The sequence below is a fragment of the Leucoraja erinacea genome, chromosome 19 (genome assembly GCF_028641065.1).
Source record: "Leucoraja erinacea ecotype New England chromosome 19, Leri_hhj_1, whole genome shotgun sequence".
NCBI classification, from domain to species: domain Eukaryota; kingdom Metazoa; phylum Chordata; class Chondrichthyes; order Rajiformes; family Rajidae; genus Leucoraja; species Leucoraja erinaceus.
In genome coordinates, this window is record NC_073395.1 from 16579926 (window position 1) to 16605022 (window position 25097).

The following is a 25097-nucleotide window of genomic DNA, read 5'->3' on the forward strand; positions in this document are numbered from 1 at the left end:
GTAAGACATGATTTCCCACACACAAAACCATGCTGACTGTTCCTTGTTAGCCATTGTCTTGTGTTGCAGAGGTCATGATTTTGGGAGGTGCGAGTTACTGATATGTAGTCTGCCCTGGAGCCAGTTTAGATAAATGTGAGGTGAACATTTTGATAAGAAAGAGAAATAAAGAGTAATTGGAGAAAGGAGATGCAGGATCTAAGAAGGCTGGAGTTCAGTGTAGATCAATGATCAGGGTCCACACAATCCTCCACTTACTGTGCTTTATCAGCACATCATCCACTGGCTACTTAAATCTTTATCACTCATTTATATGGCTTCATTGAATAAAATTGACATTTTTGAGCACTCTAAGAATGATATAATGGTTTTAGAAAAAATGAAAACTGCTCGGATGAGGGATTTCAGCCGTGAGAAGACAGCAGAAAGTAGTCTTTCCCTTCAAAGAGAGATAAGAAAGAGATTGGAAATTGGTGCTGATATTCCAACTCCAGTGGTGGAGGGTCCTTAAGAAATATTTCACTTAACTCCGGAAGTTGTGATATTATTTTGTTTATATGCCAGCAGGTGATTATGAATACATTTGCGGAATAACTTCCGGAACGGAAATGGATCAATAATTCGGGGGAGTAGAGGCAGCACTGGCACTGGGTGGGTCAGCAGTGTCCTGCTTCCGTGATTTTAACAGTAAAGAGAGGGAGTGAATCTTGAATTTAGTGAATTCAGCTTCAATGCTGTTAGAATATCTGTCACTTGGGTGGTGGAGGAAAGAGGATAACGTGAGGATGCCCAGTTCCATGGGATTATACGGGATCTGCCACTTATATGTGGAGCTGTTGGGGAGGAGCAAGTAGTGAGATTAGATGAAACAGCAAATATCCCTATTGTGATTTCTGTACAACAAGCATTTGATGAGATTTGTAAAGGACTGCAATCGTCAAAGATTGGTGGGAGGTTTTTAGCTGTCACAGTGGTTGCTGGCTCCTGAGTACACCTCTCTGGTTTCAAGATTCACAGAATCGCCCCCAAGTGAATACAACTGGAGCCCTGTACAATAATGCCCATTTAAAATCCATTTTCATTTTAATTCAAGATGTAGCATTGTTCAAAAAGAGTCGATACAAAGTGTGTTTTGTCAGAAATATGGATTCTCAGCGTGAGCTCAGAGAGAAATAGAGAGCAAGAAATTGCATTTGCGCAGTTTTAAAAAAAACTCAAAATTCAAGTTAAAATTATTAAGAGAAATAGTGCATTGGACAGCAGGATATCCCACTCCCCCACCCTAGCAGGCTGACACAGACAGAGTTCCAGCATAAGATCTATCAGCCAGGACTGGCTCCACTCTCCTGGCTCCCTGGCCCAGAGGTAGATCAGACTCCATGACGGGACCTCAGAGATGGCAGCATCTTCTACTCTTCGTAGGCTTCTGGGTCTGGGCTGAACCTCTGCTTGTCCTTCATCACTCCCAATCACTGGTCAAATAAATGGTTGAAGGTTGTCACAGTAATGAAACAGCAGGTGTAGAATAGATTTAGCGATAGCTGGAGTACTAGTGGCCCTCCAGCACTTCACGCAGAGCTACTTCCCGCTCCATAACTCGGGGTGGCCAGTCCAACAAGCCGCGATGCCTTGGCGTGTGAGCCGCATCCAGTGAATGTTCCCAGTTCTCCCGCTGCCGCACTCAGCACTCCTCATCCTGGTACAGAGGCTCCTCCATTTCCTGGCACTCCAGGTGCTCCAAGCGATCTGCACGGCTGTTCACAATCTCATCCGGCGTCTTCATAAACCTGACGGATGGCCAGGGGGAGAATTCATTCCAAGCATAGGGACAGCAACACTGTCTGTCTTCACCCTCGTTCCTCTCGCTGGGCCCTCTCCGTACGCTTCCAATGCTCATCACTGATCCCACCTCCTCTGGGTCCCGTCCCCTCACTATCTGGTAATTGTACATTACCTTGAACGAGTTGCCATCTAAATAAACCACTTTTCTCTTCACCCTCTCCTGATCCCTCGTCTCCTATTTAATTCCCCCATTCCATCTTCCACTTCATACTGCTGTTCCTCCTTCTCCTCCATTTAACCTTCTATCAATCCCTCATTTAGTCCCATTTCACCCTCTGCCATTCCTTCTTCTCAACCCCCCCCAACCCCCCCTCCATTCACCGTGCCCTGGGTATAACTACACTGAGCTTACACATACCGTCCCATCCCCAGTAACCACTACCACCACTGATTCCATCACACCCATCTACTGCAACAGTACTTGCTCCATTCCATACCCAAGGGGCACAGTGTCTGCCTGCCAACTCAGATGTTCCCATCTCCCGATTCTGAGCGCCAATAACTGCTCCGTACCTGAACAGGAGCCGCTGACCAGGCTCCTTCTTGATGATGTTGAGTTTGTAGTAATGGCGAAGAGCTCTTGACATTTTCTCATACGTCATGTTTGTTCTGTTCTGTTTAGGAGAGAGTTATTGATTGTTAAACTGCTGGCCCACTTTGATCCCCTGTAACTGATGTAAAACCTCCTCTTATCAGCCCTTTGTGAGCTGAACCCACTACTTTCCAGCTTCCCTCCACATGAGTACATTGTGACTGACCGATCAAGATTTAAACAGGCTGGATCTCGTAGTCATTGTGCCAAAGGGCACAGACACTGGCCCCTCAGCCCAATCCATCCATGCCGCCCAACATGCCTAACCAAGGTAGTCCCACTTGCCTGCCCCTGGTCCATATCCCCCTGAACCTTTCATAACTTACTAACCATGCCAATTATATTCAAATTGCTAATAATGACCAATAGTGGACCTTGCACTGAACCCTGTAACACACATCTAATCAGTCTGAAGTGGAACCATGCAGATGGTGCTGCCTTTGATGTTCCATGCATTTAGAAAGCTGAAACTCAATGGCACCAGTTACATTGCCTGACGTGTGCAGTTGACAGCTGTCCTTCAATGTGGCGCACTGAAGCTATCAGTACATGCAGTTACTGCCGATGTACCCAACACTGGTGTTTCCATAACAGTTAAGAAATTAAAATGTAATTAAGTGTTAAAGAGGGAACCAATCTATCCAGGGTTAAGAAAATACTAAGAACATCATCCCCCCCCCCCCCCCCCCCGGGTATACGAACACCTGACTTACACACACCTACAGACAAGTGAGCGCCATAATATTAAATTTAAACATCCTACATATGTGATGCATTCATTAACTCAGCGGGACAGGCAGCATCTCTGGAGAGAAAAAATGGGTGACTTTTTGGGTCGAGACCCTTCTTCAGACTGAGAGGGGGGGGGGGGGGGGAGATACAGAGATAAGGAAGTTTAAGGTGTGAGAACAATACATCAAAGGGGGTGGAGGGGAAGGTAGAATAGATCATTGATAGCTGGGAGAAGGTAACAACAAAGCAAACAGATAAAATGTAATCAGGGACAGTCAGACTGGTCGAAGAGTTGGGAAGGGGGAGGGATGGAGAGAGAGGGAAAGCAAGGGATACTTGAAGTTAGAGAAGTCACTATTCATACCGCTGGGGTGTAAACTAACCAAGCCAAATATGAAGTGCTGTTTTTCAAATTTGAGCTGTGCCTCACTTTGACAATGGAGGAGGCCCAGGACAGAAAGGTCAATGTGGGAATGGGAAGGGAAGTTAAAGTGTTTAGCAACCAGGAGATCAGGTAGGTTTAGGCAGACTGAGCAGAGGTGTTCAACGAGGTGTTGTTCAGGAACTGTTCTATATTTTATGAAATGGTGAGAGAGGGATATGAGAGAAAAGAACATACAAGAAATGGTGGGATACTATGAAATGAAGGCCAATGCGCCTGTAATGCTGCTGCAAGTAGGATTTTTCATTGTACCTTACAGTTCTTGTGTATTTGACAATAAACCCAACTTGTTGTGAAAAGGAACAGGAAGATCTTTGTTTAAACAACATAAGGGATACTTGGCTTTATTATCGAGACATTCAATATAAGATTGTGGAGGTGATGCTACACAACAAAAGGGCACAAAGTGCTGGAGTAACAGCAGGGCCGGCAGCATCCCTGGGGAACACGTTTCATGTCGAGACCCTTCTGCTTTATAGCATTAATTAGATCACTGCTGGATGTACAGTGTAACGGTGTATAGTTCCAGTCACCATACCACAGGAAGGATATGATCGCACTGGAGGAAGTCCAGAGAACACACAAGGTAATTCCCAGGGTTGGGGAAATACCACTTCAAACAGAGATTATGTAGGTAGAGGGTAGACAAAAATGCTGGAGAAACCCAGCGGGTGAGGCAGCATCTATGGAACGAAGGAATAGGTGACGTTTCGGGTCGAGACCCTTCTTCAGACTGATGTGGGGGTGGGTGGGGCGGGAAGAAGAAAGGAAGAGGCAGAGACAGTGGGATGTGGGAGAGCTGGAAAGGGGAGGGGAAAGAGGGAGAGAGCAAGGACTACCTGAAATTGGAGAAGTCAATGTTCATACTGCTGGGTGTAGACTACCCAAGCCTGCGCTTGGTCTGACCGATGCTGAGCAGCTGACACCTATTTATGGTGGCAATAGACTCTGGGTTGGAGGAGGTGCAGGACCGCAAAAGTCGGATTTTGAGGTCCTTGGAGGGATTCAAGGGGGGAGTTAAAGAGACTACTGGAGAATTTCCTGCGGTTGCAATTGGGAAGTACCAGGGGAGGTGGTGGGCGAAGCGTCGGGAAGGGCGAATTGTCCAGGGAGTTCTAGAGGAGCGGACTCTGCGGAAAGCGGATGCAATAGAGGAGGTGGGAGGATGTGGCAGTGGTGAACCTCTGCCGCACCTGGCGAAGAATGTCGGAGGATTATCTGTTGTATGTGACGGCTGGTAGGGTGGAAGGTGAGTGGGAAGGGGGACTCTGCCCTTGTTACGAGGGGAGGGGGATGCGGAAAGTGAGAGGGGAGGTTATGGGAATAGAGGAGACCCTGGTGAGAGCCTCATCTATAGCGAAAAGTCGGGGGAACCCCCATTCCCTGTATGAATGCTGGTATCTCCGATGGTGAGGTTGGGGGATCTCTGCCCTGGGTGCAGATGCGGGGGGGACTGAGGAATTGAGAGTAGGGATAGACGGATATAGAGGAGACCAGGGTGGGAAGCCTAGTCCAGATAGCCAGGGGAATTAGTATTCCCTGAAGATGTCGGGACAGTCTCTGATTACCTGTTTGGAGATATAAGGTCTAGAAAGGGTAGAGAGATGTCAGAAATGGTCCAGGTGAATTTGAGTGCCGGATAGAAGTTAGTGGTGGAATGGATGAAGTCAGTGAGTTGTGCATGGGTGCAGGAGGTAGCACCAATGCAGTCGTCGATGTAGCAGAAGTAGAGTTCCTGGACAGGGCGGCGGTAGACCTTGAACAAGGATTGTTTGACGTATGTAGGTAGAGTACGTTTTCTTTATAACAAGGTGAACAAAGATATTTCACTAAAGTTCACAACATTAAGAATGGATGGGGCAGGTTAAATAAAAGAGGCCGGAAACGTTTGGTCATTAAGGAGTTTGAAGGGTTAGAGGATGGATGGGAATCATTATTTCCCTCAATGAGACGCGGAGGATCTGGAACTCACTGCCTGAGCCCCTGGCAACATTTAAAAGTACTTTGACGAGTGCTTGATAACAACAGACCTGATCTCCACAACTTTGTGATGGTATCAATCAATCACAAGGTGACCTAATTACTTGGAGAAACACCAACTGATCACAAGGCCAATCACTATAACGAGTGTGCCCTACTCCGACCTCGGAGAGTTACGGCCCTGTCCCACTCGTATGAGTTCACTCCGGGAGTTCTCGTGGACATTTTTCAACATGTCGAAAAATTTTCATGAGAGTTCCCCGTGCATACCTGGCCATTCGTCGAGTCTTCCCGAGTACCCAACGTTAGCGTTACGAGCCGCTAAGAGATGTCCCCGAGCTCCGACGTACCCGCTACGTTTATTCCCCATGCTTACCACGAGTTTGATTTTTTTTTAAACTCGGGAGAGCTCTTGGAATGAACTCGTACCGTGGGACAGGGCTATAACGCTAAGGTTCCCCCAAAAGATTACAACTTGATCCCCGATTACCTTATGGTGACCTAATGGATGACAAACCTGACCTCTGATTACCCCATGAAGACTACCATCGATTTGTGGAAGCTTCAATAGATCACAAACTTGACTCCCAATTACCTTATGGAAACCTCAGCAATCACACTGTTGACCTTTTGATAATCCAGACAGCGCCAGAGACCGATTCGATCTTGACAACAGGTGCTATCTATGTGGAGTTTGCATGTGCCCCCTGTTACTGCGTGGGTTTTCTCCAGGTGCTCCAGTTCCCCCCCCCCCCCCCCATGGACTTGTAGGTTAATTGGCCTCAGTATAATTGCCTCTGGTGTACAGGGAGTGGATGGGAAAGTGGAGTATCAAGGAACCAGTGTGAACGGATAATCAATGGTCCGTGTGGACTTGGTGGGCCAAAGGGCCTATTTCCACACTATATCTCTAAACAAAGCCAAACAAGCTTAATGCCTTTACCCTGTGGTAACTAGATCACAAAATCCAGATGCAAGAATGAATCACAAAACCAAGCCACACCCAGTTACCCAAGGCCGCCCTGAAGACAGCCACATGCCACCGTGCCTCACCTTGTGGTTTCCCCACAGACGGGCAAGGCCATTGGGATCCACGATTCGGAAAACCTTTGACTCGTGGTCCTCCCATCGGATGAACCCTTCGTATCTGCTGTCAGACAGCAGCTGGTAGACGTAGTCCCACAGGAGCCTGCAGTCTGCAGACAAAAACATTATCACCAACTGTACTCCCCATTGATGCCATCTATACTTCAAGACGATGACCGATCCGGATCTCCCGAGCACTGGCACCAAGGGGCAGCGTTTCTCACTCCCAAACCTATAGTTAAGTCCATCACCAGTTGCCTGAATGGTGTCCAGCTCCTCCTGTCCACTCATCTCTCCGTCTGCAGCTTCCTCCCTTCACTGATCCAGTCGTATGGGATGGTCCTAGATTGTAAGACCATGTTCCTCAATCTATGTCTTAAAGAAATGCTTTATAACCAGTAAATCTGAATTAAATGCAGAACTCGCTTAAATCTCAGCAGGTCCGTCATTAGCTGAATAGGGAAATGATTAATGTTTCAGGTTGAAGACTTCTCATCAGAAACAGGACAGTAAGAAACCAGCTTGTCCTGAATTGCTGCAGGAAGAGGTGTGGGGAATACAAAGGAATGGCTGTGGTAAAGACAACGACAGGATCAAGTTAACAGAGATAGTGCCGTTGGATAGCGGGTGCAGGGTTGGCCACAGATGATCGGTGGGAGGGTGGATGTGGGAGGGATTAATGAGAGCAGAGAGAAATAACAGCATTGTAAATATGAGGTAGGAAAGACAGCAGTGGTTGGAAATCTGAAACAAAGTGAACCCTTAAAAGGACAGGCAATGTTTAAGAAGAGTTAATATTATAGGTGGGTGTAGAAAAAGTTATGCCGTGAAGCTGTTGAATCCAAATTCAAGTTTCAAGGACTATAAGTGTTTGGCCAGGAGATGAGCTGGCCCTTTGACCCAACGTCCATGATGACCATCTAAGCTAGTTCCATCTGCCTGCATTTAGTCCATATCATTAAACCTTTCCTATCTATGTACTTGTCCATTTGTCTTTTAAATGTTGTTAAGAGTATCCGATGCAACCATTTCCTCTGGCAGTTCATTCCACATACCCACCACCATGTGCGAAGTTGCTGCTCTGGATGCTGTTAACCCATTTCCCTCTCACGTTAGACATATGGCCTCTAGGCTTTGATTCCCCAACCCTTTCCTCAATACAGGTCCTTCCCAGGTTCCACAGGGATCACAAGCCGTGAATGGGGCTCCCTGGCAATATATTTAAATAAAAACATAGGCCAACCAAGGGCAACGTGTAATGAAACCGGGAGCTTTTAACTTAATCATTAAGATATCGTTGACTTTCCATCCAGCAGATGATGCCTGCAGTCCACAGCAGCCGGCAAAACCATCTCATTTGTCTGCCAAACGTTGTTCCCAGTACGGACTGGCGTTGGTAACATGGGGAGGACCCGTTCTCTGTCTACAGTGTGGTGATCCCCTCCTGTACTCATGGCTGATGCAGTACCTACCTGCAATCCTTCCTATGGGCATGAGTGACTCGTCCTGAGCTGCCATGGGCACCATGAGATGGTTCCTGTACAGCAGCTCCTCCTTGTGGGAGAGGTTTAACGGCTTCTCCTTGTGCACGTTCTCCTCAGACAGTCTGGGCCTGAACTCTGAGAGCTGCCGGCTGTTCAGGATAATGGGGTTCATCATGGAAGTGGAAATTAACTGGACAATGCGAGAGTTGTCCTGCGGCGAGCCATCGGCATGCTGAGGATGCAGGATCTGCTCGTTGCCCAAGGGGCAATGGTTCTCGTCCACTGGGGAAATGGAAAGTCTTTGCTCCATGTCTGGCGGGGAGCCATGCATGTTCTCCACCTGAGACCTGGGCGTCTGGTTTCTGTCCATTGGCGGCAGGAGGCCGTGCAAGCTTTCCTGGTCCGTCTTTGGAGATGGCCGGTGGTTATTCCGTGCCGGCGACTGAAGCAATCTCTGTGACGGCTCCACGGAAGACTGGGACCGGAGGCTGATGTGCTCCAAGGGCCGCAAGTTCCTGTGCACCACACCTGCAGCTGAAAGAACATACAGAGTTAAAATAACCCGGTTCAGGATGCCACGCAATCCCGATTCCTTTTTCACTTCCCTGTCTGTGTGTTAACAACATGTCTGTTCCCCGTGTTAGAGCATAATACCAGTACATTACTTCTCGATGGTTACCCGTTTGTTGTTAATGTACAGTGCCCTCCATAATGTTTGGGACAAAGATCCATCATTTATTTATGTATAACAAAACGTGGGATTTTCTTTCATCCGACTCAATAAAGCTATTTTGTGACCCCACCTGCCCCTTCTAATCTCCTGTTTCAGCTCTTCCTTCTTGCTTTATATTCCCCAAGGCCCTGTCTGATTTTATCCTCTTAAACCTACATACACTTTTCTTTTTGATCAAATTTACAGCCCCGATGGTCATCCAAAGTTCCCTTACTTTGCCACCCTTATTATTCCTACTTCCTGGAAAAAAAAGTCCTGAACTTTGATCGATTGGCCTTTAAACAATGTTAGATGTGAATGTGTCCAATAATAACTGCTCCCAATTTACTCCCGCTAGCTCCTGCTTTATAATCTTGTAATTTGCCTCAATCCAATTTAGTACCTTCCCATAAGGTCCAGGCTTATCCTTATTCAAAACATTCTGAAATTTAGGGAGTGGTGATTACTATCGCCAGAATGTTTTCCACTGAAACACCAGTTATTTGGCCAGGATCGTTTCCCAACACAAGGTCCAGTCCCTTCTGTGTTTGGAATATTCAAACACTGTTTCAAAAAACCCTCTCAAATTCTGCTGCATCTAAGCCTTTGGCACTGAACAAGTCCAGCCAATACTGGAAAAGTTAAACTCACCCACTAAGATAACCCTATTGTTTAGGTATCTTCCGTAATCTGTCTAATCAGTTCCTCTATCTCCCGCTGGCTATTGGAGGGCCTCTGGTGCAATCCCATAAGAATGTTAGTTTAGTTTAGTTTAGAGATACAATAAAGAAACAGGCCCTTCGGCCCACAGAGTTCACGTCAACCAGCGATCCCCGAACACTAACATATCCTTCACAGTAGGTACAATTTACAATTTTACCAAACCAATAAACCTACAAACCTGTACGTCTTTGGAGTGTGGGAGGAAACCAGAGCTCCCAGAGAACGTACAAACTCCATACAGACAGCACCCATTGTCTGGATTGAACCCGGGCTTCTGGTGCTATAAGGCAACAATTCTACTGCTGCTTACACCTTTCTTATCTTTGAGCTCTACCCACGTCGCCTCAGTGGACAAACCCTCTAGTATGTCCTCTGATTGCCGCTGTGACATTCTCCCTGACCTTCTCCACCTCTTTTGCCTCCCTCTCTTTTATGTCTGAAATATCAAAGCCACATCCAAGTGTCTGCTAGACGGCAGTAGATGACAAATCCCCTGACAGTGAGTCTTTCTGCCCAACACTCCCTCCCACCCTCACTCAACCTCCCCTGTTACAAGAGTATTCACAATGATCCAATAAGATGCAGCAAAGTCTGTTCAAATGTTTGTTTACATTCACTGGGCATAATTCTGAAATAACACATCACAAACGAGGATTAACTGAGGTTGACAAAAATGCTGGAGAAACTCAGCGTGTGAGGCAGCATCTATGGAGCGAAATAAATAGGCAACGTTTCGGGTTGAGACCCTTCTTCAGACTGATGTGAGAGTGAGGGGGGGGGGGAAGAAAGGAAGAGGCGGACACAGTGGGCTGAGGGAGAGCGGAGAAGGGGAGGAGAAGGCAGGGACTACCTGAAATTAGAGAAGTAAATGTTCGTACCACTGGGGTGCAAACTGCCCAAGCAAAATATGAGGTGCAACTCCTCCAATTTATGGTGGGCCTCACTCTGGCCATGGAGGAGCCCCAGGACAGAAAGATCGGATTCGGAATGGGAGGGGTAGTTGAAGTGCCGAGCCAGCAGGAGATCGGGTTGGTTATTGCGAACCGAGCGGAGGTGTTGGGCCTACCCTTGGTCTCACTGATGTAGAGCAGCTGACTCCTAGAGTAGTGGATGCAATAGATGAGGTTGGAGGAGGTGCAGGTGAACCTCTGCCGCACCTGTAAATACTGCTTGGGTCCTTGAATGGAGTCAAGGGGATAGGTAAAGTGAGAAGTGTATAATTTCTTGCGGTTGCAAGGAAAAGTGCCAGGAGTGGTTTGGGTGGGAAGGGACGAATTGACCAGGGAGTTAAGGTGGGAACAGTCTCTGCGGAAAACAGACAGGGGAGGAGATGGGAAGATGTGGCCTGTGGTGGGATTCCGTTGCCAAGGTGGCGAAAATGTCGGAGGATTATTTGTTGTATGTGATGGCTGATAGGGTGGAATGTGAGGACAAGGGGGACTCTGCCCATGTTACGAATGAGGGGATGGGGAGTGAGAGCAGAGTTGCGGGGTATAGAAGAGACCCTGGTGAGAGTCCCATCTATAATATAAGAGGGAAACCCCTGTTCTCTGAAGAATGAGGACATTTCCGATGCCCTGGGTGTAAAATTAACTGAGGGCTCATTTCCCTCTCTCTAACTTTACAAGAGCAGTTTGTCACACAATCCCCCTCAACCCTGGCACTGCTTGGTGTCACAACTGTCATCTTGTGTGCAGTTCTGGTCATCACACTAAAGGCAAAACCCTTAATAGCGCTGATGTACTTGGGGGTCTTGGTGTCAAAGTCCATAGCAACCTGAAAGTGGCAACACAAGGCATTGAGATAAGAGTTCGGAAGTCATGTTGCAGTTTTATAGGAATTGTTAGGCCATATTTGGAATATTGTGCGCAGTTCTGGTCGCCTCATTATAGGAAGAATGTAGGGGCTTTGTAGAGGGTGCAGAAGAGGTTTGTCTCAAGAATCCTTCAAGAATGTTGCCTGGATTAGGGGGTATTAGGAACAAAAAGAGATTTGAATCGTTTCAACAAACTTGATTTGTTTGCTCTGGAATGTCGGAGATCAAGGGGAGACCTAATAGAAGTTCATAAAATGTTTGCACTACTTGATGTACTCGTGTATGGTATGTTCTGCCTGTTTTCACTGTGTCTCTGTACACATGGCAATAATAAACCAATACAAATACACTTACTTTCCAAGTGATTATGAAGGATGACCCCCGGTGGATTGTGTGAGGTGTTCCCTGGCTGCAGAAACGGTGGGTACCAAACAGGCGATCCCCGCTGTTTCAGGATGTGATGTAGTAATTCATAGAGGACATCTCCTGAGATGACAAGAAGCAACCAATCATGAAAACAACGGCAAAAGTGAGGCAGAGGCAAAAGGGTACGAAGAGAAGGGAAGGGTAGGTGGGGGCAGGGTCCGGAGAAGTATGACTGGGGCAAGAGGGAGGAAAAACAAGGGGGGTGGGGGCTGAGGCACGAAGATCGCTGGCTTTCACATGGGTCAGAACAAGGTAACAATGGAGGACAATGGGTGGAACAGTCATGGGGTAAGGGACAGGTGGTCACTGGAGGGTCAGGGGTGCAACATGATCAAAGGGAGAAACTTGCAGGAAGTGCCTAGCAAAATAATAACTGCAGTGGTATGGAATAAGGAACAAGGAGGAGAACAGCAAGCAAGGTGGGGAGGCAAGGTTGGATCCAGTATGGAGGGAAGGACAGAGATCAGGGCAAAGGTGGGTTGGCCAAATCCGGAAGCTAGTGGTCAAGTAACAAATAAGGGGGGGACATAAGTTGAGATCATGAGGAGCAGAAAATCTACAGATGGAGGCAAAAAGTCAGAGAAGTAAATGTCCCTGGATGGGGCCAAGGTGGGGGAGAAGAGAAGAATGGAGGAATAAGGATGGGAATGACCAGACTTGGGAGAGGTGAGGTGGGAACAGCTGGGGGGGGGAGGGGGGGGGGGGGGTTGGGAGGAAGGATGGGAACAGCTGGACTGAGGATGGGAGGGGAGAGACAACCGGGCCGGGGGTTGGGGGGGGGGGGGGGGTGGTAGGTGAAGGGGGAGGTATCAGACAGGGTCAGTGTGGGGTGCAGGGAAGTGGAGACGATGCCGTTGAGGCAGTGGAGAGAAAGTTTAGTTTGACCATCCACCCATTAACATTCAATGGCATTTCCATCACCAACTTCCTAAGCATAAATATCACCAACAATTTGTCTTGTGGACCAACCACATTGAAGCTATGAACAAAAACGTGCAGAAATGCGTCTACTTCAGCAGGAGACTAAGGAGGTTCGGCATGTTTCCAACGACTCTTGCCAATTCCACAGATGCAACGTAGAAAGCCTCTTACCAGGAAGCATCGCGGCTCAGTTGGGCATCAACTCTGCCCAAGACTATACGAAATTGGAGGGAGTTCTGGATGTAGACCAGACTCACCACTATCTACTTCATCCGTACCTCACGCTGCCTCCGGACAACAACCAACATAATTGCGGACATTTTTCACTCTAGTCATTCCCTCTTCTCCCCTCTCCTGTCGGGAAGCTTCTTCAAAAGCAAGGATCCACGTGGCACCTAATTTATGACCAGCTTATTTGTCGCGGTTATCAGACCACTGAACAGTCCTCCGATTAGCTGGGGTGTAGCCCAGATCTTCCACCTACCTCATTGCGAATCTTGAACTTATTTCCTGTAGCTACAACACTATAATGCTATAACACTATATTCTGCATTTTGGTATTTTTCTCTTTGCAATTGTGTCTGGTTTGATTGTACACAAGCACCTCTCATTTTACGCAGGGGATATGTGTTTGAACAGCAGCATGTAATTCAAAGACGCATAAATTAAACATATATGCGACAATGCTGTCAGCAGTAAATTTAAATGTATTATTCCAAAAGAACTAACACGTAAATCAAGCTTTGGTATTAAATGAACAAGAGCGTAATTTCAAAAACCAATAAATCAAATGCACATTTTGATTTGATTGAATAGCATGCAGACAAAAGCTTTTCACTGTAGCTTGGTACACTGCACAATATAAACCAATTCCAATACTAAGTGCTCTAATGGCAATGTCCTAAACCAGCCACAAATCACCGTGACTATAGCAGCAGATCAGAGGTCAGGCATCCTGCAGCAAACTCCCCTCCTGATCACAAGGCAGTAGTGCGATTAGTACATGTATGTCCATTAATACTCAGGAACCTCAACACCATTCAGGACCACCCCTACCGGCAGTGTGAACCCTCGACAGAGTACACATTCACTTAGGCTACGCCAACAGCACCTCCCAAACCAAAGAGCCCTACCACCAAGGACAAGGGCAGCAGGTGCAGGGGAACACCAACACCTGCGGGTTCAGCCACCATACCGACATGGAAATATAATCGCTGGGTCTTCATTCCCCCTGGGAGTAAATCCTCACCGACAGCACTGTGAGCGCTCCTTCACCAGAAGGACTGTAGTGGATCAAGGCAGCTCGCCCCCACCTTCCCGAAGGCAACGGGGATGGGCAATAAATGTTGACTCAACCTGTGAAGCTCAGATTCGAAAAACCTGAATAATTGAGGAAGCAATGGAGGAAGTAGGGCACATGAAGGAAAGTGGGCGGGAGGAGCGGGGGAGCGGGAGATCTGTGGAAGGGGCAGCAGTTCGGCAAGGGGGACATGGTTGCACAGGGGTGAGGAAATCAGCTGAGCCACAGCTGAGGAAACAGCAAGGCAAAGGGGCAGTTGTGTAAAGAGAGGAACTGATTGTGCAAAGGCGGTAAAGGAGGGGACAACAGCTGCACAGGAGGGTTGGCGACTGCACAGGGGGTGATGCAGCTGTGCAGAGGAGAGAGACACAGGTTAACATGGATGATGCAGCTGAGCAAAGGGGTGGATAGCAGTTGAAGATGCGACGGAAAGAGATGTGCAGGGAGTGAGGATCCTGTGGCCTCAGCCCGATGCTCTGCTCACCTCTCACGTGCCTCCAATAACCCCAGCGGCCCCAAACTCCAACCCACCCCAACTGTTGTCCTGCCCTACATGCCCCGGGGCACTGACACATTAGACAGAGGGTCCTGCACAAAGCAACCGTGTATCGCAACAGTGTCCGACCCTGGTGAAGTCCTGTTGAAGGGAGGTGTTTTACCTGAGTGTGGGCACCGGTACCTGAAGTCCTCTTTGGTCAGCAGGCAGAGAGCTTTGCCGTTCATCTCAAACATGTCGCAGTCCATCGGGCGCAGAGAGTATTCCTGCTCTGCCCACTTCAGCCACTGACCGACATCCAGCCTGCTCCAGAACACTGGCTGCAACCCTGCGGAGTGAAAATGGGACACTGATCCACTGATCCCCACCCCCATAGCAAACGACCACCCCACTCCCGAAATACATGCTGCAGTTTCATATAACGTGGGTTAGGCCACACCTGGAGCACCATGTGCAGTTCTGTGCCCAAGGCTGGACAGTCTTTCCCATATGTCCAATTTAAAGTTACTCCATCCCAAGCCACTTAAATCCCAACCTCACTTTCTCCGCCCAATCCCCTTCCTCCGACCTTTGGCCACAGTAACCCCAATACCTACTGCATTGTAATGTTAATCCTCCCATATAAACACACACACAAAAACGCAACCCCAAAATAGCAGGAACACAGCCCCAAAGTGAGCAGTGTTGAGGAAGTACATACTGGATACTAAAGGAATGGTTGCTGATGTGCAATAGGTGAGGCCTGTAATTCTGTGGATGGTCTTCAGACACAGAGTGCAAGGGAGAAGGGATGAATAGGTGAAACTAGTCCCAACACTTCCAAAAAGCGATTGATAAGGCGTTACACACAAGTATTACATTAAGTAAAGTTGTGTGGGATTTCGGGTGACATTAGTACAGAGCCGACTGGCTAAAGGAGGGGAAGCATTTGGAGTAACTGCAGGTTGACACAGTGCGTTGTCCATTGCACTGTGAATGCCTTGGATGAAGAAACAGAGTAAGATCCCCCAAGTTTGCTCAAGATAAAATGGCAAGTTTGAAATACTATATATACAGGCTAACAAGCGGGCATGAGGTGGGAATATATTTTGAGAACATTTGAGGTGCTTACTTCGATAGGAAATAATTGAAAATCTGAATATGTTTTAAAAAGTAAAAGTTAGTTAAGAGAATCATAAACAGATGGAACAAGCTGCCAGAGGAAGTGGTTGAGGCTGGTACAATTACAGGAAAAAGACTCTTAGACACGTACTTGAATAGGAAAGACAGAAGGAAGTGGTCCAAGCTCAGGTAAATAGGACTAGCTGATTTAGGAACACTGGTCGTCATAGACAGATTGGGTTGAAGGGCCTGTTTCTGTGCGGTATAACTCTACCACTATATAGCTAGGAAAACGTTTGATTGAATTGAATGGCATATGTTTAATTAATACCCTTTTTTATTTACACTTTACTTTTCAAGTGCATAACCCCTGCGTAAATCACGAGGTGTGTGTATTGGTGAAAAATTAGTATTGGAGGAATGAAAGGGACTGGAAGCCCAACACGAGTCATCTTAGCGTTTTCAAAGAGCTGTCACTGGAGTCACCGTCCCGGATGTTGTCACCTTTCAAAACGCCATGAATTCTAGAATGCTTTCACAGAGATGAAGATCACAAATGTAATGTCATTATTTTAGAAGGGAGAAACAAGAGACTCAAAACCAGTAAGCCCGTCATCAGTGATGGGAAAATTATCTATGTTATGGAAATAGTAACAGAATTTTTCAAAACTAATAATAGGATTGGGCAAAGTCAACGTGGATTCCTGAATGGGAAATCTTGTTTAAATAAATCAGTTAGGGAGTTTTGAGCCAGCAGAATGGACGAGGAGAAATAAGTGAATTTGGTGCATTTAGATTTTCAGAAGATGCCACAGGAATTAAAGTACTTTGGATCAGGTTAACCTGCTCATGTGAACTGAAGCTTGGCTAATAGATGGCAAAAGAAGGTCATTGTCTGGCGAGGTTTGTATTGGGCTCATTACTGTTCACAGTCAGCATCAATGATTGGGATGAAGGGATCATGTCCACTATATCCAAGTTTGTTGATGATTGCTGGATGCTGCTGAGGAGGATCCAAAGTGGCTTGGGTGACATGCCGACTGGGTATGTGAATGGGCAAAGATATGGTGGATGGAACATCAAGAGGAAGAATTGAATTTTAAATAAGAAAATAGATGGGTGTGGAGGCTCCCAAGGGTCGGACCATTCCCACTATCAAACCCCTCGGCACGGGAATGGTTGAGTCCAGAGACGGCCCTTAGCTGGAGGGATAAAAGGCAAGGGTTTAGGTGCCATCTTCCTCTTGCAGACTCCTCTGGTGACAAGAGGACACTATTAAAAATAAATTTGAAAAATATATATATAAATACCTCCCGAAGCACCTGGTTCCTCGCCTTCATTTTGGAACTATCGCCCCACAAAGGTGTAGTATTTGTTAGATGGTGAAAAAATTGAAAAGTGTTGGCGTTCTCAGCTGAATGGAATTGAATTTTGTAGAGTAGCAGGAAAAGTGGATTCAAAGATCGAGAAAATAATACAAGCGTAATAGGAGGGGTGAGATGGATTGAGAGAGAGGCTGCAGGGATGGGAAGGGAAGAAACTCAGAACAAGGAAAAGAATGGCCTCGTGGTCTGAGGAGCAAACTGTGAAATTAGGCAACACTTTCAGTGCCCAACCCTCCACCACTAGGACAATCTTCACACACTGGATTGCACATTCTACTTACTGAGGTGAGCAGGGAGAGCGTGCGATCCATCTGCCATGCGTCTACACTCGGAGGCAGCCCCGTGCACGGAGCTGGGGAACGGCGGCACAGGGCTGACGGGAGGCGTGTATGCGTTTCGCTCCTGCTGGGAAAAATAAATATAACATTGTCACTAAATGAAGCACTGTTAACTGGAACATTCCCCTCGCTCACCGCAACAGCCTCTTGGACACTAACACCGCAACCTATGTCTGTCATTTAAAATATGGATGTACAATACCGGATGGCACAGAGTTTCGTTGTATAACACCGGGTACATGTCTGATGAGATGGCTCCGTCATTGTATCTCTAGAGTCTAAGTAAAGACTAAAGTCCAGTAAAATCTGATTAAAAATAATCTGAGGGTCTCCAATGAGGTAGATGGTAGCTCAGGACTGCACTCTAGTTGGTGATAGGGTGGTTCAGTTGCTTGATCACAGCTGGGAAGAAACTGTCCCTGAATCTGGAGGTGTGCCTTTTCACAGTTCTTGCCTGATGGGAGAGGGAGAATGGGTGAGTGTCCGATGTGAGACTCAAACTTGATTATGAACTGTAGATGGAGTCAATCAAAGAAAGGTTGGTTTACAAGATGGTCTGGGCTACGTCCACAATTCTCTTTCTTGCCGTCTTGAATAGAGCTATTTGCAAGCCACGCTGTGATGCATCCCGATTAAATCCTTTCCACGGTGCATCTATAGAAGTTGATGTCAAACTTCCTGTGCTTTCTTAATAAGTAGAGGTATTGGTGTGCTTTATTGGCCATTGCCTCGATATGACTGGTCCAAAACAAGTTGGTGATATTTACTCCTGAGCAGGTTTACTCCTGAGAGGTTCTCAATCTCCTTCCTTTTATTTGGCTTCACAGTCGCAGGTGTATGAGTAAACAAGGGGGCCGATAATGCATCCTTGCGGGGCACCAGTGTTGAGGATTATCGTAGAGGATTTGTCACCCAACCTCACTGATTGTGGTCTGTTGGTCAGGAATTCGAGGATCCAGTTCCAGACGTGAGTGCTGAGTCTAAGTTTCTCGAGCTTGGAAATGAGCTTGGAAGGGAAGGGAGAGCTCTAGACTGTGAATAGAAGTCTGACATAGATGTTTCTCTTATCCAGGTGTTCCAAGGATGAGTGTTGAGCCATGGATATGGCATCAGCCGTAGTAGGCCTGTCGTGGCAGTCAGTCACCTCTGGTGGGACAAGAGATATGCTGCTGGTACATTGATAGAACACCCTTGAAGTTAGCTTGATTTAAGTCCCTGGCAACAATGACCAGGGCTTTGGAGTGTTTTGTCTTAAGGCATAGCAGAGTACAGTTCATTCAGACATCCACATGGGGAGGGATATAGACTGTTATCGGGATAGCTGAGACGAATTCTCTCGGCAGATAGTAAGGACGGCACTTCACAGTCAGATATTCCAGGTACGGGGAGCACGAGCTCTCCAGGACTACCAAGTCTGAGTACCGCACGACATTGATTATAAAGCAGACCCCACCGCCTCTAACCTTGCCTGAAGACGCCATACAATTCCCCTGGTGAAGGGAGAAGTTCTTGGGCTGAATGGCACAGTCAGGTATGTCAGGAATAAGCCATGTCTCTGTAAACAGAGCACTGAGGTACAGTATGATATGATATGATATGCCATTTATTGTCACTATACATGTACAATGAAATTAAAAGCTGCTCGTACTCAGTGCATGCATATAATTTAGTACAAAAAGCGGCGGGGACAGAGTTTCTTTGTATAACTGAGATACCGTACTGGTTGGTATGGTCTCTTGGTGTATGATACTGCGTAGTTATGGGGGGGATGGGTCTGTCACTGCATTAAGGTACAGTAATGGTGGGTACAGGATACTCACTGTATAATACTGGCACAAAGAATGGTGGGGTCCTGGAACAAATTGCCTGGGCTGGTGGTGGAGGCAGATACGATAGTGGTGTGTAAGAGGCTTTTAGATAAACACATGGAAGTGCAGTGAATAGAGGGGTATGGATCATTTACAGGCAGATAAGATCAGTTTAACTTGGCATCTTGATCGGCGCAAACATTGCGGGGGGCAGAGGGCCTGTTCATGTGCTGTACTGTTTAATGTTCTAGTAGTGGGAGGAACTGATGTGTGTAAAAAAGTACACTGCTAACAGTTATTTTCACTCACTGCGGTATCGCCGTACTGAGCTGTAGGTGGGGGTCAGTATCTGTCACCAAGGCTCGCACATTGTGGGTTGAATTATTGTGACTGACACAAGCTAAGAACTTGTTATTGCGTTGAGGAGACTTCAAATTTTCTTTTTGGACTTAATTATTGTTGCAATTTTTAAAAATACGACTATTAATTTGTACAATGTGCAACCCCAATTAACCCCAATTTCAAGAGACCATACAAGGTGTTTATTCCAATAGTAATTCAGGGATTTATGTTGGCCAGAATACAATCAATCTGTTAGCTCTCCAAGCAGATGTGTCCTCACCAAAATCCTCACAGTAAAGACAAGATCATGGGCAGTCTCCAGAGATGTGAGCCCATGCCCCCCCCTGATATGTCCCATCACCCTGAAGATTCTGTTGTGCTGCTGCAAGTAAGAATCTCATTGTCCTATCTGGGACAGATGACAATAAAACACTCTTGACTTGATATGTGAATTAAATCAGGACATTTAGTCCAAGTTGTTGCTTTAGAATTTTCTCTCAATTTACTAATGCAGTCCTGATCACATTTACCTCTCATATGCCTCCTCCCACCAGGTAACCAAGTATGGATATGGATGCTTTTCATTAACCACTAACTCTGTAAGTGAATCCCACAGCCTCACAGTTCTCCGCAGAAATTCACCCAATTCCTCTCAAAATTTTCTCATTTAGTCTTGTCAACCATGCTCTAGGAAGAGTATGATAGTGCAGTGGATAAAGTACAGGTGCTGATTCTGCAGAAATGATGAAGTGTTTGTCGTTTTTAAAGAAGTTGATGATATGTAGACTGTTCCCTGTTATCAAAGCTGAAGAACACTCTCTCGATTGCCTCAAGTTTGTGATTGAAAAAATATCCTCTACAGTACTAACATTTTTTTAACCACCTAATCATTGCCCACTTTATTTTTAAGATTCTACACGATAACGCTGTGAATTCTCAGGGCTTACTCTATTGCCTTTGACAAGTTGTGTATCTGATCCATTTGTTTTACACAGACAGTGGTATGAATATGGAACAAGCCGCAGATAAATTGGTAGTGGCAGGTACAATAACAACACTTAAAAGACAATTTTTGCAGTTACATAGATAGGAAAGGATTTGGAGAGACATGCGCCAAACACAGGCAAATGGGATTAATTTAAATGGAGACTTGGTCGACATGGCCGAGTTGGGCCAAAGGGCCTGTTTCCCTGCTTCATGACACTAATACACTAATATTTCAGCCTTGTATCAATTACCAAAATGCATCATCTTACACATACAATCTTGTATTCTCATCATGTGATGCCGTCAACATATCCCAACATCCCCCCCACTTTCAGCATTCCGAAAGAACCAATCCCTTCCTTCAACCACCTCCGACCACTTTCCCGTACAACTACAGTAGATGTGATGCACGCACTTCCCTCTATCCACGGCAGCAAACACTCCTTCCAGGTGTGGCAGCGATTCTCTTACACTTCCTCTAGGGTAGCCTGCAGCAGTCGCTTCACAATGTGATCTCCTGTTCACAGACTAAACCACGCATAGATTGGGTGACAGCTTTCCAGTCAGTAAAGGCTACCCGAGCTTCCAGCTGCCTGGCCCTTTGATTATCCAACCCACTCCCACCCTGACCTCAGTCTTACACTGTTGCAATCTTGACAAACCACACTCATCTTGTTTGGGCATGTTACAGCATGTAGGCCTCAACTGCAAATTCAAACAACTACAGATAATTGGGCTTTCCACCATGTGTCAGAACTGACCGGTTCTGATCAAGGTGAATAATCTGTAACTCTAACACATTTTTCTCTCTCCTGTGAAGCTAAGTGTTCTCTGCCGCTTCAGATGTCCAGTAACTGACATATTCTGCACTTGCATTCCCTGCCCCTCCTGCACCCTTGTTTGTTTCATCCTCCACAACCGCTGACAGATCAGCTGTGTTAAACCAAATCATCGCCCCACTGAAATTGCTCTTCATCTTTCAGAGACATTCTCCTTGTTCAATGTGTTCACTAACTTACCCCAGATCCAAGGAACAGCACCCAGAGACATGACCCGCCTCTCTCCACAGATGTTGCCTGACCTGCTGATCGCTACCAGCAGCTGCTGCCCTTGTTTCCTCCATTGTTTGCTTTTTCAAAGTAGAATTCCATTTGACAAGATTTAACCCTATTCAACCATCTTTTCAATAGTTCTTTAGAACGTTGTCTTTTTTTTTTTTAATGTTAACACTTTTGACTTTGATGCCATCTGCAAACATAGGCAAGAAGGAACTGCAGATGCTGAAGTATATATATTTTTTAAAGTGCTGGAGTAACTCAACAGGTCAAGCAGCATTTCTGGGGAACACTGAGGTGGGGGGTTGTGTCCCCCACCCCCCACTACAATCAGTCTGAAGAAGGGTCCAATCCTGAAATGTCACCAATCCATGTTCTCCAGAGATGCTGCCGACCCGTTGAGTTACCCCAGCACTTTGTGCTGCTTTTTGAAAAAGTAAACACCATCGGTGTCCCTAGTTCCTTACTGAATTCTCAGAGCAGTCACCAGAATTTCCAGTGAGGTCAGCAGTGTTCACTTCCAAACCTAAAAAACTGCAGACTGCTTCCTGCTCTCCATCCTATCAGTCTACAATCCTGGAACATTGGATAAGTCTCCATTTGTTACTTTAACACGTGACATCACTGCTTTTCTTCACCTGCTCCTCTATTTTCCTCTTCCAAACAACGTGATAATTTTCCCCTTGTCAGGCATGCACTGCTTCTATTTCCTACATTCTGACCTGTGATTACATAACAAATTAATCTTCCTTCAACAGATGTTTGTGTATGTCTATCTCCACCCAACTCCTCGTCTGCTCTCCCTATCAGCAGAGTCATCTATGTTGTACATTGCCTGGCACCGAGCTAGGCTCAAGTGCCCCCTCCCAATGCTCAAATAGTTCGTTGATGCTCTTACTGGTGAGATTATTTGAAAACTGTAGCTTCTTTCCTACATCGGCAAACTACAAGACCCAGTAGATAAACACTGGAGGTGAAGGAGGCTAACTGGGAGTTCCAGTAGATGGGTGGCATTTACGGCAGGATCAAGACATGCGCGTCTCAGCGTGCCAAGTCACACTGGCATCAAGTCCCAGGTCTGCTGCAGACGTCTGTCTCCCCGGGTGAGGACAAGCTGCGTCACTGGGAGACCGAGGGTAGAACTGGAACACAGTCTCCCCGAGGCCTCGCGTCATCCACCCTGACGCTTTGCTGAATCTGATCCAACATGAACCGTCCCCATGCTGACCCGCCGAGCTCCTCCGATGGTTTGATTTTTACTCCAGATCCCAGCATCTGCATCCAGTTTGTTTCGGAAGCTGTGGGTCGGAGCAGAGATCCGAGCTGAAGGCGGAAAGCCCGTGTAATGTTTACTTCCTTGTCGCCGCCTCTCGTCGGCATAAAAACTGATCGAAAGGTTAAAACCTTGCGTTTTTCTCTTGCAGCTTGTATTTGGTAGTACACTTCCTGGGCCTGTGTGTGTGTGTGTGTGTGTGTGTGTGTGTGTGTGTGTGTGTGTGTGTGTGTACCCGTGTCTATGTGTTTGTGTCTATGGCTCTGTGTGTGTGTGTGTGTGTCTATGGTTGTGTTTGTATGTGTGTGTGTGTGTATGTCTGTCTATGGCTCTGTGCCTGTGTGTGTTTATGTTTCTGCCTGTGTGTGTGTCTGCCTGTGCACCTCTGTGTTTGTGTCTATGTCTCTGTCTGTGTGTACATCTCAGAGTGTGTGTGCGTGCTTGTGCCTCCCTAGACAGGAGACTGTTGTTTGGGATGGGGGGGGGTCAGATCTAATGAAATAAAACCTCCAACTTTTCTGGAGACACGAGTGCAGCCCTCCGGTCCCGGGCCGGCGAGTTGCTACCCTCCTCCTCCTCCTCCATTTCCCATTGTGATCATCACCACCGCCCGCCCCTGCGACTTCAACAAGCTGGCGACACGATCGCTGCGTCCGGCCTCCTTCTCCCACCGCCGGGAAGGGAGTGGATCCAAACTCAGGCCGGCTCCAAACTTGGGAGTAAAGGGGAGCGGATCAAACTTTGTGCGCTCCTACCTTGATGTGTCGCTGTGCGAAAGCCTCCGACATGTCGGTGCTGGCCGCGGCCTGGGCGGGCGGGCTGGAAGGCAGGGCCCGGGCCGGGGCCCAGCGCCCAGGGGTGGGCTGTAGGGAGGGGAGGGGGAGTGAGGAGGGGACGCGGCCCCGGGCCGGCCCGCAGCCTCAGCGCCGAGCGGGGGGGAGCGGTGGATGGCGGCCCGATCGCCAATCACATCCCGGCAGCGCCGCCCCGCTTCCGGGAAGAGGAAGCCGAGTGCCGGCTGAGCTCATGGCTGCTCGCCGACTCACTCCAGCCAGCCAGCCCTTGACGTGGGCTGCCTGCAGCCGCCGGCGGCCGGCCGGGTAGGAGGGCGGGGACTGGGGCGGGGGCAGCCGCCAGCCCGCTTAAAGCGGCACTGTCGCCGGGTGGGTATGGGTCCGCAAAGGCTGCGCGACCGCTTTAACTTGGGAGGCACACAAAAAAAAGCTGGAGAAATTCAGCGGGTGCAGCAAAGGAAAAAGGCTCCATAGATGCTGCTGCACCCGCTGAGTTTCTCCAGCTTTTTTGTGTACCTTCGATTTTCCAGCATCTGCAGTTCCTTCTTAAACGCTTTAACTTGGGGCCCGGCCTGGCCTGGCTGGGAAACAAAGCCCGCCGCACTCACTTATGGCCATTGACCGGGATGGTGCACAGCAAAGATCCTATAGCGGATCTGCTATAGGATCTTTGGTGCACAGAGGCACGGTGGGCCGCAGATGGGTGAATGTCCCAGCTTTCGGGCTCCCCCCACACAAACACACACACACACAGATCACGGCTGGAAACACACAGCACCAGCCATTCAGCCAATCTGCGCGGGTGTGATGTTTATTGTCCCACAAAGTTACATCTATCCAGAACAATAATTCTCCATCTGATGTTATCCCAGAAAATATAAATTCCCCCCAGACCTCCAGCACAATGAACACACTGAACCCCATCTCACCATAACATTAACTCTCCCACTGAACCCCAACTCCAGGACAGCGATATACTGAACCCCAACTCTCCAGTATAACTCCCACTAATCTCCAATCTCAAGTCCACTAACTCTGGCAGTGAACCCAACGACCAGTACAGTAACACTCATATAAAACCCCATTGTCCCAATGCAGTACAGTATTCCCATCAAACCCTATCTCTCCAGTACAATAACTACTACTGAACCCAGCCAGCCCCTCCAGTGCAGTAAATCTCCCATCAAACTGCATCTCTCCCATACAATAACACATTGAATCCTTACCAGATACAGCTCACATTGAACCTGTCACTCAAGTCCAGTAACTCTCCTAATTAACTCAACGATCAATGCAGTAACTCTCTCAATGGACCACATGTCCCTAGTACAGTAACTCACCTTCTGAACCCCATCTTTCGTACAGTAACTTACCCTCTGAACCCCGTCTCTCCAGTACAGTAACACACTGAACCCCATCTGCACAGTACAGTAACTCTACTGCTGACCCAATCTCTACAGTA

At 47.3% G+C, this 25097-nt stretch overlaps 1 protein-coding gene across 2 annotated transcripts; it reads right to left on the reverse strand.

The window, feature by feature from the left end:
• Positions 1–1060: 1060 nt before the first annotated feature.
• LOC129706264 (transcription factor ETV6-like) lies at positions 1061–23924 on the reverse strand. Of its 2 annotated transcripts, none has more exons than XM_055650411.1 (8): positions 23597–23924; positions 17320–17443; positions 14716–14880; positions 11764–11895; positions 8147–8692; positions 6642–6784; positions 2356–2456; positions 1061–1787 (listed from the first exon to the last, which is right to left on the reverse strand). In XM_055650411.1, exons 1-8 carry the CDS (start codon positions 23627–23629, stop codon positions 1682–1684), a joined length of 1350 nt encoding a protein of 449 aa, XP_055506386.1. In that variant the 5' UTR covers positions 23630–23924; the 3' UTR covers positions 1061–1681. The 2 variants fall into 2 exon arrangements, with proteins under 2 accessions (XP_055506386.1, XP_055506387.1); XM_055650412.1 differs by having other exon boundaries at positions 17320–17440; positions 23597–23904.
• Positions 23925–25097: the final 1173 nt, after the last annotated feature.

Bases quoted from the DNA above. Each gene is read 5' to 3' on its own strand.
- LOC129706264 (XM_055650411.1), bottom strand. From the start codon at position 23,629: ATGTCGGAGGCTTTCGCACAGCGACACATCAAG. The intron at 11,896-14,715 runs GTAAAACACCTC...TTGTCATCTCAG, and splicing joins GTACCGGTGCCCACACTCAG to GAGATGTCCTCTATGAATTA. The intron at 8,693-11,763 runs GTAAGTGTATTT...ATGTTCTTTCAG, and splicing joins CCTTCATAATCACTTGGAAA to CTGCAGGTGTGGTGCACAGG.